Below are 15,521 nucleotides of genomic sequence, written 5' to 3'. Positions count from 1 at the left end.
CAGCCCCACGGACTGCTCGACGTGGCCCGAGAGGCCTGGGAACAACAACCGGTGGTACACCGAACCACCATCGAGCACGTGCGTGAGATGAGGGAACGGATTGAGAGAGTGACGCCCATCGTCCGGGAACATCTGGTGAAAGCACAACAAGCGCAGCAACGGCATTACAACCGGGCGGCCCAACCACAGGAGTTCCAACGAGGAGACCACGTCCTGGTCCTTGAGCCCACAGCTGCCTGCAAGTTCCTGCCTACCTGGCAAGGCCCTTATACAGTCATGGATAAGGTCGGCCCCGTTACGTACCGTGTGCAGCTGCCCGGTAAACAAAGGGAGGATCAGCTCTACCACATTAATCTCTTAAAGCGCTGGGTCGGGACCGGACCCCAGCTCTCCGCCTATGCCAGCTCCACTCCCGTGGTTGTGGATATGGATCCCCAACTTCCTGCCCGAAGCCCGACGGTACCATCCACTTCTGTAACGACTTCCCCGCCTGAATGAGGTCTCCGAGTTTGATTGTTATCCGATGCCCCGCGTCGACGAGCTGTTGGACCGGTTGGGAAGGGCCCGGTCCATATCCACTCTCGACCTCACCAAGGGCTACTGGCAAGTCCCATTGACGGAGCAGGCGAAACCTAAGACGGCCTTCTCCACCCCAAGTGGCCACTGGCAGTACCGGGTCCTTCCCTTCGGCCTCAACGGGGCCCCAGCCACCTTCCAACGGCTCATGGACGTCCTCCTCTGGCCGCACCAGGCCTATGCGGCGGCCTACCTCGATGACGTCGTGATCCACTCGGAGACCTGGGAGGACCATCTAGAGCGGCTGCGGAGGGTGCTCACGGAGCTGCGCCGGGCTGGCCTGACCGCCAACCCCCGGAAGTGTCATCTGGCCCTAGCCGAAGCCAAATATTTGGGGTATCAGGTGGGTCGCGGCCTGATCCGACCTCAGGAGTAGAAGGTTGCAGCCATCCTCTCTGCGCCACGGCCCACCTCTATAACACAGGTACAGACCTTTTTGGGGTTGGTGGGATATTATCGCTGCTTCATCCCTAATTTCTCCTCCTTAGCTTCTCCCCTGATAGACCTGACCAGGAAGGGGCAGCCGGAGAAAGTCATGTGGAACTCCGGAACAGAAGCAGCGTTCCTCAAGATCAAGGCCACCCTGACGATGGAACCGGTCCTCCGCGCCCCCGACTTCAACCGCCCCTTCCTGCTACAGACCGACGCGTCTGACACCGGGTTGGGAGCCGTCTTGTCGCAGGGCCACGACGAAACTGAATTTTCAGCATCATTACTCCAGCCTTCAGTGTCACATGTAACATCCAGTCTATCACATGATCATTTAGAAATCATTCTAATATTCTAATTTATTATGAGTTTATTATGAGATTATTATTATAATTTAAAGTATAATAAATTTTTTAAAAATTATTTTAAATTGTAATAATATATCACAATATTACATTTTTTCTGTATTTTTGATCAAATAAATGCAGGCTTGATGGGCAGAAGAAACTTCTTTCAAAAACATTAAAAATAGTAATGTTTCCAAACTTTTGGTCTGTACTGTATATATATATATACCATCTAGAGTTTCATGACTTAACTGTATATTTGTTTTTTTGATGCTTATTGCTCATCACTGTAACAGAGGAAAGGCAAAGTGATAATGCAGCTTTAATCTGTCCACTGGCCAAAGTTCTTTAAAGAAACAGCTGTGTAGCATTGGGTACCAAACATTCTGGACATTTAATACATTATTTGGGGTGTATTCCAGAAAGTGGGTTTTGTTTGGGTTTTGTTCTTGGTTCCAATAAAAGACTAAACTAAAAAACTAAACCTGTGAACCTGTAAACCTGTAAACTAAACTCTGTGAACCTAACCTGGTCGGGAGAAGGTTTTCTTTGGTAAACTCAAGGTGTCCTCACCTAGGGAGCATGATTTCTCCCCCTTTTTGTAAGCGATGTTTAAATACCTCAATCATTCATTCAATCATGCTGCAAAAATGCTTTTCTTGTTGAGATGTTTGCCTTGTTTGAAGTATAAATATAAAAAAATCAAGATGCATTTTCTATGTAAAACATAAAATACAATATTTGCCCTTGTTTCCTAGGGGAAATAAGTAAAATTATCTGCCAGTAGGGTAAGAAAAATAATCTTAATGCAAATGGTTACAAGATTTTTCTCATGGCACCACTTTCATTTTCATCATGCAGACACAGTGAATGTAACAACAATGGCATGTCTTTTTACACTGGATCCTGTTGATGATGAGGCTGCAATAAATCATGGGGAGTTACATTTACATCAGGAGAGGAATTTATTATACTTTATTTTATTTTGCCATGCATATTTATTTGAGCGGTACCACTTTTAAATGACATTCACTTGATAACATCTTGCTGTGACCTTTGGAAATAACGTAATAATTAGAATTTCTTTAAGGATTTCCACTTGTGTTTGGATGCATTGATGACGCACATATTCCCATCTGTGTTTCTCTCTGCAGTAGCTCTACGCTTTAGTCCAGGTCCTGCTTTCACGTACCAAAACATACCTTTGAGAGGCATTTACTCCACCTAGGATAGAGCATAATATAAAGAATTGTAATTAGTCAGTCCATTTGTTCCTGTCTCAGTATTTGTTATTATTGTTGAGTATTTATTATTATTATTATTATTATTGTTATTATTATTATTAAGGTGTTACTAAAATTAAACTTAGAATGTACCTTTAAAATAAAATTACCTTAAAATAAGGATTACCTTACCATCATAGCAGACAAATGTGTAGTAATAGTCACATGATGAATCACCCTATTTCTCATTAACCCTCGCGGACTATTGTTGCGCACGAACAAAACCAAAACATAAAATAAAATCCAGGCCTGGTCCTGCCTCGTCCAACACTGTCGTCACTCCTCCTTTGGCAGTTTTATTTGAGCTATGATTGTTAGTTCCCAGCATGCTTTGCATATGGCTGAATATGGAAAGTAAATATTAAGTGCTATTTTATGTGTTTTTGAGTGAAGAGAAACATCTGTTAATGTTTAGTGTTCAGTTATGTTTGACATTTGAAACATTTTCTGATACAATGAAGTTTTTGTCATTACCATTGTGCAGAAGAGCTTATGATTATTGATTATAGTTATGATTAGGAATACTACTCCTATGAGGCATTATGCCTTGTTAAAACAGTATGTTTGCTAGTGCTAGTGCCTTATTTTCCAGTATGTATCAAGTATTTTACTACTTGAGCTGTCTGGCAGTATACAGTCTTTTAAATGTACAAAATAACTCAAAGTCAAAAGGTCAAATACAAACAGGCCTTACTCAATCACAGGCGTTTTAAAATTATAGTTTGCCGACTTAAAATACGCTGATGTGCAGTTTTATAATTGTATATATCATATATCATTCCTCATATCAATTGACCTAAACCCCAAAGTTTAAAGAAAAATGAAAGAGGGTTTGAAGCACACATTTGACTCTACTGTCACCTATTGATGAACCATGGCAGGAGATTCAGATTGTTGATATTTTTATTATCTGAAAGTGAAAATTTATGAGTAAATTAAACATATTTGGTTTTATATTCTTTATTAATATTAATATTTTGTATGATGTTTTGTTGATAAATATATGTAGGCTTCATAAATTTAGACTATTTTGACTGTCATTAGTGAGTCAAATAAGTTCAAAGGAGTTTAAATCAGTCATTTCAAAATCATTTCAAACTATACATAATCTTATATTTCAGGTTAAACATAGCCTATGGGCAAATTAATTGTTTTAATAATAATTCATTGTTTTAAAAATAATAATAAGCTCAGCTGATAAAAGAAAATGACTTCGTTCGCTTAGAAGGATTCGCCATGACAGAGGAAACACTGACTAAATTTATATGATGCAATAGTTAAATTTCAGATAATGGGTCAAGTGGTCTGTTTTTGTACAGCTGACTCACGAGTTACGACGATATCATCCAAAACACTGAAGCATATTTATAGACGTTGCAGTGTGACATGAAATTTAAAGATGACATCATAGTTCAGCCACGCCAGCGCACTGGCCGCTCATTGGCTCGAATCCTTGATTGATGTAAAAAAAAATATATAATTTTATAATTTTTATTATTGACGTGTATAGTGGGCGCTTTTAAACTCAGTCAAGATACGATTTGCCGTGTTGTCCGGCTATTTTATGGAAACAAATAAGGAATGCAGTGCAGAATCGCAATAGTGCAGAATCACGCTGGTACACGTTGGAGCAGTTACTGCGCATGCTCGACGCGCAATGTCCAGCCTTGCCAAGACCTGCCCCTATTCTTCTCCAATGAACGGGCAAATTTACAAGCGGCATAAGCGTTTCACTACAGTATGACCGAGACGGACGGTGACAGCTTGCGGATGAGATGTTGTTGACAAACCACTGAATATCTGCTAAATGCAACGTTGGTGCCCAAACGAGAAAGTATTTTCTTCGATCCTGCTAAAATCAGGTAGGCTAACGTTACAGTGCCATCATATCCTAAGACAACCGCATTGGCCCGGCTGCGCGCATGCCGTCCCCCCGGTTGCATGTGCATGACACTTTATTATAATATCGCATGTCTAATAGAAAATAATAACCAGCTAAGTCAGCAAAACGGTATTCGCTTTGAAAATTAATAAAGATGAAAAGCTAATTGCATTTAGAGCGAGCCCTTTAGCGATCATGTCATTTCAGCAACAATCCGCAATGGATCCTGTCTGCAGCCAGACTCGACAGATTGTGCGGACACACCGCATTTCTTCTAGACATTAGAAGTATTGGGCTGCATTCTATGTTAATTAAAAAAAAGGTTTCAGTTAAATTTGTCTAATAGACATTAAACCTGCATCTCTCCATATCGATAGCACTATACTCAGTCTTAATAGTGATTTATAAACCCATGTCTATGAATGTGTAATGAGACATTACTTATTTTTAAACCATATTTAACCCTTTTGGCAGGTGGGTTCTTTGTAAAAGCCGTTGGGGGTGAAGCTACCGGCTACAGCTACAGATATTGGAGAGGACAGATCTGTTTTTCAGAGCTGCTGGCGAGAGCGCGCGACCTTTCTGGAGCGCAGGCTGATTTAAGGACCGCGCGAGCGACCGGAAAATGAACCATGGCAACGGCATCTCTCGGGAAAGAGCTCGAGCGCACTTTTCATCATTTGCGTTCATTTGCCCTTTTTGGAGAATAATTAATTGGGTAGTTTTATGTGGTTTATTAGTTAATGAGAGGTTTTGGTGATTTAGTGATTGTTTGTAGTGCATCTGACGCGGGATATGGATATTTTGACTTGGTTGCGTTAAAGGGACCCGCTGCCTGCCTTTCCATCATAATGGATCAAGATGATAACCAAGAAACATGTGAACACCCTCCGTATGCCCTTTACGGGCCTAACCGGATCCGGCCGTCGTCGTACCGGGCTCTGCGAAGTGCCGTGTCCAGCCTGGCACGAATTGACGATTTTTGCTGTGAAAAAATCGGATCCGGGTTCTTCTCAGAAGTCTTTAAGGTAACTTTGCCTCTTTTTATATCTACAAATTATAATCCACGGTCCTAGATTTTTTTTACAGTGGTCATGTTTTTTTTGTTTTTTTTTTCTGACAGATGTTTGGTTGCACCTTCTGATGATTTGCACTTTAAATGATTAGTTAAGTTAAGGGTGGAAGCAGTAAGAGAGAGTTTTCATCATTTGAACAGTCCATGGATTTAATAAAATACTATTAATTCTGAGCATTCAGGCTGCTAGTGAAATTAATTCACAATGACAATGACTGTGAGATGAGAGATGAGCCTCTGATTTACCTTAAACTATAGTTTATAATGGAAACTGATTATCAGTAATCAGTTTGATCAATATGTGTGTGCATGTGTGTGTAAAACCTTTTATTTGTTTATTTTTTTAATATGTTACTTTTATTTATTTTAGTAAAATTTTGTGTCTACCAATAAACGGCACTACTGTCAAAATTTTCACCAGAAATTTCCAATTTTTAAATGATAAAATTTAGCTTTGTTGGTATAAATGTTGTTATAAATGAATGTATTTAGGTTGATTCAGTGATGTTAATGATTAATGGAAACCAGTTAACATGATAACATTTTTGTTAAAATGTTTTCATTGAAGAATAGCAGTGCTGTTAAAAAACCCCTGCATTGTTTAATAATAGCCATAAAATAAAACGGCATAAACACAGATTATAATATTACAAATAATCCATAATTAATATTACAATTTTTTAATGATCATTTCATTATTGTGTCAAAAAAAGAAATTGGTTCAGAACATTGTTCATAAAGAAATGTTGAAACCAATTTGAAAGCAAACACTGGAATTTGAATGCCTGTGTAGTTTAAAAAAATGACATATACCCTAAAGTCTCACAGTCTCGATCATCTTGTATAGTATATAACACAAGAGAGTCATATGTGTCCATGTTAAGAGCAGCAGTGTCTATGATTAATGATAAGACAGGTTGGTTGTACTCGACAGTATAATCAGATTACCAACCTGCCCTAATCTGTCTGCCTCTTCACAGAGGGGTGTGTGTGTGCTTATTGGCCCATGTCTATTGCTTTCATTTGAAAGTTTGTCCATTATTGTCCCATATTTAATAACAGACACTCCTTTCATACTTTTTAAGAACATTGTGGACCACAATGTAAATTTAGTTTATTTTATTCATTACTGTTGTAATGAACCGTGTGTGTGTGTGTGTGTGTGTGTGTGTGTGAGCTGTCATAGTAGCTGTCATTCTTCATTAGTGGTTACAGTAAAGTCAGAAAATACAGTAAAGTAACTAAAGAGGTCTAATTTCTAATGCCTAACTTTTATTTGTATCTATAAATAAAGAAAAGCAGAGCAGTTTTGGTACATTTTTGAATATTTATATTTTTTGCTCTACAATAGGCCTAAACAACTACATATCATTACAGAAAGCTGTGAATGTAACTTTTGAAAAATTGAATGTTTAATGAAAGTGGTTTGTGTTTGTGCCACCTCAAGAAAACTCATTTGTCTTTCATTTTCCTTTTTAGGAGTCAAAATTTATAAAATAAAAAAAATTGGTGTTATAGCAAAACAGTGTAATAAAAGAATTACGTCTAAATGACAAATGACTCTGTAAGGCACAATTGAAATATGAAGGTATTACTGACATGCGGTTCACAAATAGTTATAAATCAAAGTCAGCCCGATATCTGATTTATATATATGGGATGATGTATGTTGTGGTGTTTGGTGATGCCCATGTTTTGTGTGTGACGTTGCTGTGATGATGTCCTGGTTTCCTGCTGGTCAGATGGGATGATGGGAAATCCAGAAAGCCTGTTAGTGCACTAATGGCTGTAATACTCAGTATACACTACTGGATCTTTCTCCAACTCTCTCTACCTCATAAACACACAAAGCCATATTTATGTCAGTCTAATGCATGTTGCGGAGTAATTCTGCCTAGTAGGGCCAGAAAAAGCTTTAGATACAGCTTTAGATACTCTTGTGCAGAGGAACAGTAGATTTTATCCTGAATGAGAGCAGGTCATTTACACGACTGAATGAACATACTCTGCTGTGCTGACCAGATGTGGAGTTTTAGGCACTCCGGCATAGTGTACAATGGAAATATTTTGGAAAGTGAGAAATTATAGGAGATGATAAGCACCCTAAAGTTTCTACATACAGAAGCTTGATATTAATATATATAATTATTTCTATATATATAATTATTTCTGTTATAACAACTCTCTGAGAGTTTAACATAGTAATATATATGACAGTGTTGCTGTGTTTGGTTTTGGCATAGATCTGCTACACTGCATGCTGTGAGCATGTAAGAAATACTGATGCTGCACATGTAACATATATGTAAAAAAAAACATATATAACATACATGCAATCACCCTGTAACAGATGTATAAAGGTGAAGCTGGGAAAAGTGGAGGGCGCTGCAACTTTTTTTTAGTGTTCCTGTAGCTCAATTGGTAGAGCATTGCCTTATCAAGCGCAAGGTTGGGGGTTCAATTCCCTGGGAATACATGATAGGTAAAAAATTGATAGCCTGAATGCACTGTAAGTCGCTTTGAATAAAAGCGTCTGCTAAATGCATAAATTTATTTTTAATTTAACTGCTACAGCATAAAACTAAAATATTGATTTTAAATGGTAAGAGATGCCCAAACCCTTTAATACAACGGGCCAAAAATCTAATTTGATTGAAAGCCAGAGGCCAAAAGTAAATGTTCAATCACATTAAAAAAAATTGCCCTTAAATGTTTCATACCGTGTATCCTAGAGTAAAACATAAGTACATGCTCTCAGTTTTGACATTTATTATGCTGCTTTAATTTATTCTAAATAAAAAAAACACATGTACATATGTTTAAAATTACTAAATTTGTTCCTGTGCATATGAATTCTTTGAACTACAGTGCTTTTCTTAGAATATCTGCTGATTACAACAGTCAGATCTCGCCCCTTGGCAAGGCAAGGTTGATTGTTACTCTCAAAAATGTGCTTTGATATGTTCACCTGTAGAAGTCTATGGTTAAAGCTTCAATTAGCAGTCAAAAGCTGCAAATGCATTTGCTGATGATATGACTACGGTACCCGTGGTGGTAAAATACTTATTTTGGTTGAGTACCATCTGTAGCATGGTATCCCAAATCGAAAAGGCAAATGGTCATGGGCTTGTTTGGGCATCTCTGGTCTATTACATGTATCATACAAATATTGTGTCTCTGAATAAGCGTGTGTGTGTGTTGTGCAGGTGCAGCACAGGATCACAGGGCAGGTGATGGCTCTAAAGATGAACACACTGGCCAGCAACAAAGCCAACATGCTGAGAGAGGTGCAACTCATGAACCGCCTTTGCCACCCCAACATCCTCAGGTGTGAGATTTAGCATTGGTCCTTTTTGTACATAAAACAAGGAATACTTCTCTCTGTATTCATTGAATGATATAAAATACTACAGTGTAATGGCATATTATGTATTTGTAGGGTCTGACTTGAATGTGATAAAAATTAGATTTTTATGTATCCTGTTGGAAAATGATCCCAGGTTGAAGGTACATATTCACAAAAGGAATATGTAAAAAAAAATATATAAAATAAAAAGTTGTTCTCACCTTCATTAGGTTTTGGGGGGTGTGTGTTCATGAAGGACAGCTTCATGCTCTTACAGAGGTAAGACATTGCATAGAAATCCAGACTTCAGGAGTAAATGGACTGTCGGGTTTATATGATAATAACTGTAATGTCACTGTTTACAGTACATAAATGGGGGCAATCTGGAGCAGCTGCTGGACAGTGACATATATCTGTCATGGATCGTGAGGATAGGTCTGTCTCTGGACATTGCAAGAGGGCTGCAGTATCTACACAGCAAGGGCATTTTCCACCGAGATCTTACATCAAAGGTACAGACACAATGACAGTCATATATGGTTTATTGTGCCAGCAGTTGTGTCTGTTCATTTTGTGCTTGCTGCACGCTGGAGACATGGGACAAAAAAGAGCATTGCGGTGATGTCGTATTTTTAAAGGCCAACCATCACCCTGTTTTTCTTGACAAAATTAGATTTTTTATGGGCTTTTTTTGATTATTGCAAAAACTAAGCTGTGATTAGCAAAAGTTGCTTCATACACGTTTTGTTAGTCATGATCATATTCACAAAGGAGCACTAATTTGATGAATTTTGATGTCTAAATACAATCTCCAGAAGTAAAAAGTGAACAAATAAGACCCTGGTTGCATGATTTTAACGTCACTAACATTATGCTTCTGATAAAAATATTTTAGTCTATATTTAAAAAACATTCACCTGAAAATCTGGGTAGGAATTGTTTGCAAGATTGTGATTATAAACGCAATGAGGCTTTAAAAGTAAATTAGTGAATAGATGAGTTTAATTGGTCGGCGTGATGAGGTGAAATTTCCTTAATAATCAATGTAATCAAACAGAAATGCTAGCATGTTAACTCGTTTTGGGTTTTGGCCTACAAAAATGTCATCAATGCAGTATTCTATGAATAAGGCTATATGGCTAAGAACCTTGAAATACTCTAACATTATATCCTATGAAATACCCTGACTAGACTACTGTACTATACAGAACTGTCTGGTCCGTTGTGACCATGGTGCTTTTACTGCTGTGGTTGGGGACTTTGGGCTGGCAGAGAAAATCCCTGATTACAGGTCAGTACATCTCTCCTTTTGACACACATTTGATGATGACATTTTAAATGGATCAGTACTTAACCAGAGACACAACCAAAAGTATGACAGCTATCCAGAAAGGCTATATTCCAAACATAGGCCAAATATTGATTAAAAAAACCTATGCTTTGTCTTGCTTGTCTACAGTGATGGTGTTGAAAAGCAGCCGTTGGCTGTTGTGGGCTCCCCCTACTGGATGGCTCCGGAAATGTTAAGAGGAGAGCTATACAATGAGAAGGTTTCTTGTCTTTCAACACTAACAAGTGAACGTCCAACTCTACTTGTGTGCCTGTGAAACTTTATTCATCTCATTTTTTATACCATAGGTGGATGTTTTTGCGTATGGAATAATCCTTTGTGAGATTATTGCTCGAATTGAGGCTGACCCAGATATCCTCCCACGAACAGAGGTACATAACTGCACACCACCAAATGAAGCATAGAATCAACCAAAGAATCATGTCAATCAACCGATCAAGCTTAAAAAAAATCTGTTCAGATTACTTTAATAACTAATAATTAGTAGCTAAATTTAATCTACCTACATTTAAGCCTACAGTATGTTTATATTTTCTATGTCTGGGTAATGATAACTGAAATGTTGATATTCTGCAATTGTATTAAAACACACAATATATCTGTTATACTAAAATGTAATCAAATGAATGCAAAAATAATATGATTATTTTGCTTTTTTTTTTTTTTTGCTCCTGTGTTTATTTCTAAATATGATGTGTGCATATGCATAAGCATATAGTGTATTAAGATCCATTCTAAGAATTCAACAAAGTTACATTTTTCATGACCACTGCAGTTAAGACTTTGATATCAATGTTTACTTTTTAATTTCATGTCTCCCTCTGCTGGTGAAGCAGCATGGTGGAGTATATTTCCATAAAAATAGTTTTTTCCTATTTTTATCTTTTTATTTACTTATTTTTTAATTTTTTAGAAAAAAACACCGTGTTAATTATTGCAAACCTCCAGATGAATCTCAAATTTTCATGTGAAGATGCCTGAACAGAGCAGTAAATGTCATCTGGCTGTTTGTCTGTAGGATTTTGGACTGGATGTGGACACCTTTGAGCATATGGTGGGAGACTGTCCACCTTCATTCCTTCTTCAGGCTGTCAGTTGCTGCAATGTAAGCCACATATGCATATATACACTAAGAAGTTCAGTGTAGTGTACACGTCATGCTCTCAGTTGTATTTAATTTGTTATGCTCTTTCTGTGGTAGATGAGTGCAGACAGTCGTCCTGCCTTTTCTGAAATAGTAGTGACACTTGAGAGGATAGAGAGAGAGAGGAAGATGAGTGAAGCTCCAATCATTCTAGGTAAGTATGTTACAGATAACACAGGCAGGGGTTGAAAGGACTAAATCAGTGTAATACATTAACAGTAATAGTAATTTTAAAATAGATTTTTTAAATAGAAAGTTTTTTTGTAAATTGTAATAATATTTTACAATTAAAAAATAATAATTAAATGCAGCCTTGGTGAACATAAGAGACTAAAATGACTTTTTTTATCACTCTTTTAACATTCACCAATAAATAATTTAGCAGTTTTATCAGTCCTCTGACAACCAATCCTTGTTGTGGTTTCCTCAGAGCCCATTGTGATTGACGTCAGTCCGTATAGGAGGAGAAGCTCACCATGCTATCCTGGTGACCAGCGCCTGTCCCGTAGTCAGTCAGACGTATTGCCCCCTGCAACTTCACCGTGTTTAGGCACACCTGCACGTGTCAACCCATTCTCTCTTCGCCAAGACCTCAACGGTGGTCGCATCAAGCTGTTCGACACCCCTAGTAAATCTGTCATCTCTCTTACCTTTACCCTTCCACCTCCTCCAGACCCCTGTGCCTCCCAACCACTAAACGGGAGCCAGGGGCTCCGAGGCCCCCCTCGACGGTGTCGCTCCCTGCCGTGCACCCCCGAGCTGGGACGACAGCTACCCTCCTGGGACCAAGAGGAGGAGAGGACAGAAGATCTGAGAGACAGAATGAAAGAGAATGAGGCAGAAGTATGGCAAGACGAGGTGGAGGACTCAGGCCTGGTTCTGGACTTAGATATAGTGTCTTTAGAACGGGTAGAAGAAGAAGAAGAGGAGGATGAAGAGGTGGAGAAGGAGCGACTGAGCCTCACAGAGCCCATGGACTGTAGCAGCTCGCCCGACACGGCAGAAGGAAACGTGTCAGGGAAGCAGCTTATCAGCAGTTCTTCTTATTCCTCGTCCTTGCAGTCCAATGGTTGGCCTACACCCATCTCTAATGGACCACCGTTATTACCTTCCCTTCCCCGATTGGACAATAACAATGGACTGCTGAGGCCTGGGCGGCAAATAGCATGGGCAAGACTGAATGGATACCGAGGCCCCGCTCTGGAGCCTTTACCGCCCACTAACGAACAAGATGATGTGATTTCTTGTCCCGCCTGCTGTCTGGCTGGGTTCAGCTTCCCTTCTCTGTGCCTGCGTAGAGCTCCTCCCTCGCGCCGTGGACCTCTGCGACGACCGTACAGGAACTTCAACGGAGGGGAAGCATCCGCAGCCACAGCAAAGGGACTGTTCTGTCGGGGAGCAATGGGTCTGGCTCCATCCACAGCTACTTGTGAGCCAGGCTTACCCCTACCAGAGGCACAGACCTAAAGATGACCACTGCGACATCTCAGAAACTGCAATGCCACACAGTGGGTGCAGTGTGGGTTGATGTAAAGGGATAGTTCACCCAAAAATGAAAATTCTGTCATTTACTCGCCTTGATGTTGTTCCAGACCTGTATGACTTCAGTCTGTGAAACACAAACAATATTTTGAAAAATGCCACACTGTTTTTTGTCTATACGGTGAAAGTCAGTACTATTTCATTGTTTGGATGTTTAAATCATTCTTTAAAATATATTCGTCCTATTTTACACAATAAAGTCATACGATTTTTGACATGAGGATGAGTAAATAATGACAGAATGTTTTAGGGTTACACAATATATTTAAAAAAATTAAGCAGATAGTATGATATGGCTTAGTGCGATGGTCAAATTGCATAGGTTGAAATATATTCACTAACAGTTTCGACTGAGAACACGTCTAAATGAACAGTGCTGCAGCAGTGCATTTATTTTAAAAATACTTTTATTATAATAATAATTTTACTGTTGTACTATAAAATAAAATTGTATTTATTAAATTTTGTCAATTTAAAAAATTCCATTAAATGCTATTACAGTATATTTAATTTTTTGTTTAATTATTTTTATTTAATAATATCATAAAATCATAATATTAATTGTTGCTTTATAGTCATTTTGAATAAGACAAAAACAATGGCAATTTGGCCTATGAAAGCTTAAGTGGAAAGAGATTAATTTAAAATATGTTTAATTTATGTTTTAAAAAAAGTTTCTTGTAGTGTTATTTAATTATTATTATTATTATTTTTTTTTTATTCCGAATTGGTCAGCCCTTTAAAGAATGAATAACAGTTAAAAAAGTGTGGATGCACTTATTCTAGAATGATTCCCACCCCCTAAATATTGCACAGTATTCAAGCCATCTGCTGAAAAGTCTATATATACAGTACAGACCAAAAGTTTGGACACACCTTCTCATTCAAAGAGTTTTCTTTATTTGTATGACTATGAAAATTGTAGAGTCACACTGAAGGCATCAAGGGCTATTTGACCAAGAAGGAGAGTGATGGGGTTCTGCACCAGATGACCTGGCCTCCACAGTCACCGGACCTGAACCCAATCGAGATGGTTTAGGGGTGAGCTGGACCGCAGACAGAAGGCAAAAGGGCCAACAAGTGCTAAGTATCTCTCGGGGAACTCCTTCAAGACTGTTGGAAGACCATTTCAGGTGACTACCTCTTGAAGCTCATCAAGAGAATGCCAAGAGTGTGCAAAGCAGTAATCAAAGCAAAAGGTAGCTACTTTGAAGAACCTAGAATATGACATATTTTCAGTTGTTTCACACTTTTTTGTTATGTATATAATTCCATATATAATTCCACATGTGTTAATTCATAGTTTTGATGACTTCAGTGTGAATCTACAATTTTCATAGTCATGAAAATAAAGAAAACTCTTTGAATGAGAAAGTGTGTCCAAACCTTTGGTCTGTACTGTATATATTTTGCATTATGTATAGCAGTAAAGCTTTTTGTTTTTGGGTGAACTATCCCTTCAGAGGTGTGTATGAGACACACAGGATAGAAGTGAGGAAAGAAAGGCTTGCTAGTTCCATAGTGCCAGTTCTTTATCATGGTCTTTTTGCCGTAATTCAGAATAACTTAATACCATTACTGTTCAATAATCGCTGCTTTTCATTGTGTGCTCTTTTTGGCTCCATAAATGTTTGATCGACTGAAAGCCACAAAAATACTGTGTTTGTAAGGGAGCCCTACAGTACATGATAATAGTGGCATGTCAAGCATTTTAAGTGTATTATATGATTTATTTATTTATTTATCTATCAGAAAGACTGAATGCTCTTCACTTTGCTGTGAGAGTGGACTCGGTTGCGTGACACTGGCTAATGATGTCTGACATTAGCTGAGACATTTTGTAATACATGTGTATGTTTAGATGCAATGTATGCAGTAAATCATGGTAATTATGTAAAGTGTACTGTTTAATAGGCATTTTTTTAAATGAAAACTGATACATTTTGAGTTTTACACAAAATGATGATGTAGAAGATAGTGGTTTAAATTTTATATCTCCCCCTTGTGGTCTGGAGGATACACTCTTGTTAGATCACTGCTGCTGTAGAAAAAAAAACAGATTCCTTTCACATGAGAGATGTTAGAGGACATTTACCTTCACGTTTGATCTAGCTCAGCTTTTTTGTGATGTTCAAGGTATGAAATCGTATTTAAAAAGCAAAAGAGCATCTCGCACAAAGTGTTTTCTGATGGCCACTATCATTTACTCAAGACAAGTATGACACACCCCAGTACAAATTATTAACTTTTTAATTTTTTTGCTTTGTGTTTAAACATGATTGTAAATTTTCACTGGTACCTTGATTCATTGTGGATCAATACTTGTCTGGGACTGAATTTTTGCATTAGTTTATGCAAATTCTGAGATTCCATGTCTGTTATGACGAAGTGTTTTACGCCTCAGAAACACATCTACTGAATTTCCTCATGCTTGTTTATGTACATCTGCTTATGAAATGAGCATAGGAAGTATCTGCATGCTGAGTACTGTACAAAAGAGTGATCTGTACGTATGAATGCATGACAATAGACAAGAAACTGTCTAG

At 38.3% G+C, this 15,521-nt stretch overlaps 1 protein-coding gene across 1 annotated transcript; it reads left to right on the top strand.

Annotated features, from left to right (window-relative positions):
* Positions 1-4,312: 4,312 nt before the first annotated feature.
* Positions 4,313-13,636, top strand: LOC132143808 (dual specificity testis-specific protein kinase 2-like). Its single transcript, XM_059554358.1, has 11 exons — positions 4,313-4,497; positions 4,992-5,545; positions 8,799-8,920; positions 9,169-9,217; positions 9,304-9,450; positions 10,147-10,229; positions 10,398-10,488; positions 10,577-10,660; positions 11,308-11,394; positions 11,491-11,587; positions 11,864-13,636. The coding sequence occupies exons 2-11, from the start codon at positions 5,261-5,263 to the stop codon at positions 12,898-12,900; spliced, it is 2,082 nt and encodes a 693-aa protein (XP_059410341.1). The 5' UTR covers positions 4,313-4,497; positions 4,992-5,260; the 3' UTR covers positions 12,901-13,636.
* The last annotated feature ends 1,885 nt before the right edge of the window (positions 13,637-15,521 follow it).

Source organism: Carassius carassius, chromosome 7 (assembly GCF_963082965.1).
Source record: "Carassius carassius chromosome 7, fCarCar2.1, whole genome shotgun sequence".
Classification (NCBI taxonomy): Eukaryota; Metazoa; Chordata; class Actinopteri; order Cypriniformes; family Cyprinidae; genus Carassius; species Carassius carassius.
This window is presented reverse-complemented; position numbering and strand designations above follow the sequence as displayed.

What these genes read in the sequence shown, in the direction of transcription:
- LOC132143808 (XM_059554358.1), top strand. Translation starts at nt 5,261, where the DNA reads ATGAGAGGTTTTGGTGATTTAGTGATTGTTTGTAGTGCATCTGACGCG. An exon ending in TCTTCTCAGAAGTCTTTAAG is followed by an intron (nt 5,546 to 8,798) that starts GTAACTTTGCCT and finishes TGTGTTGTGCAG; the next exon opens with GTGCAGCACAGGATCACAGG. An exon ending in ACCGAGATCTTACATCAAAG is followed by an intron (nt 9,451 to 10,146) that starts GTACAGACACAA and finishes TGTACTATACAG; the next exon opens with AACTGTCTGGTCCGTTGTGA.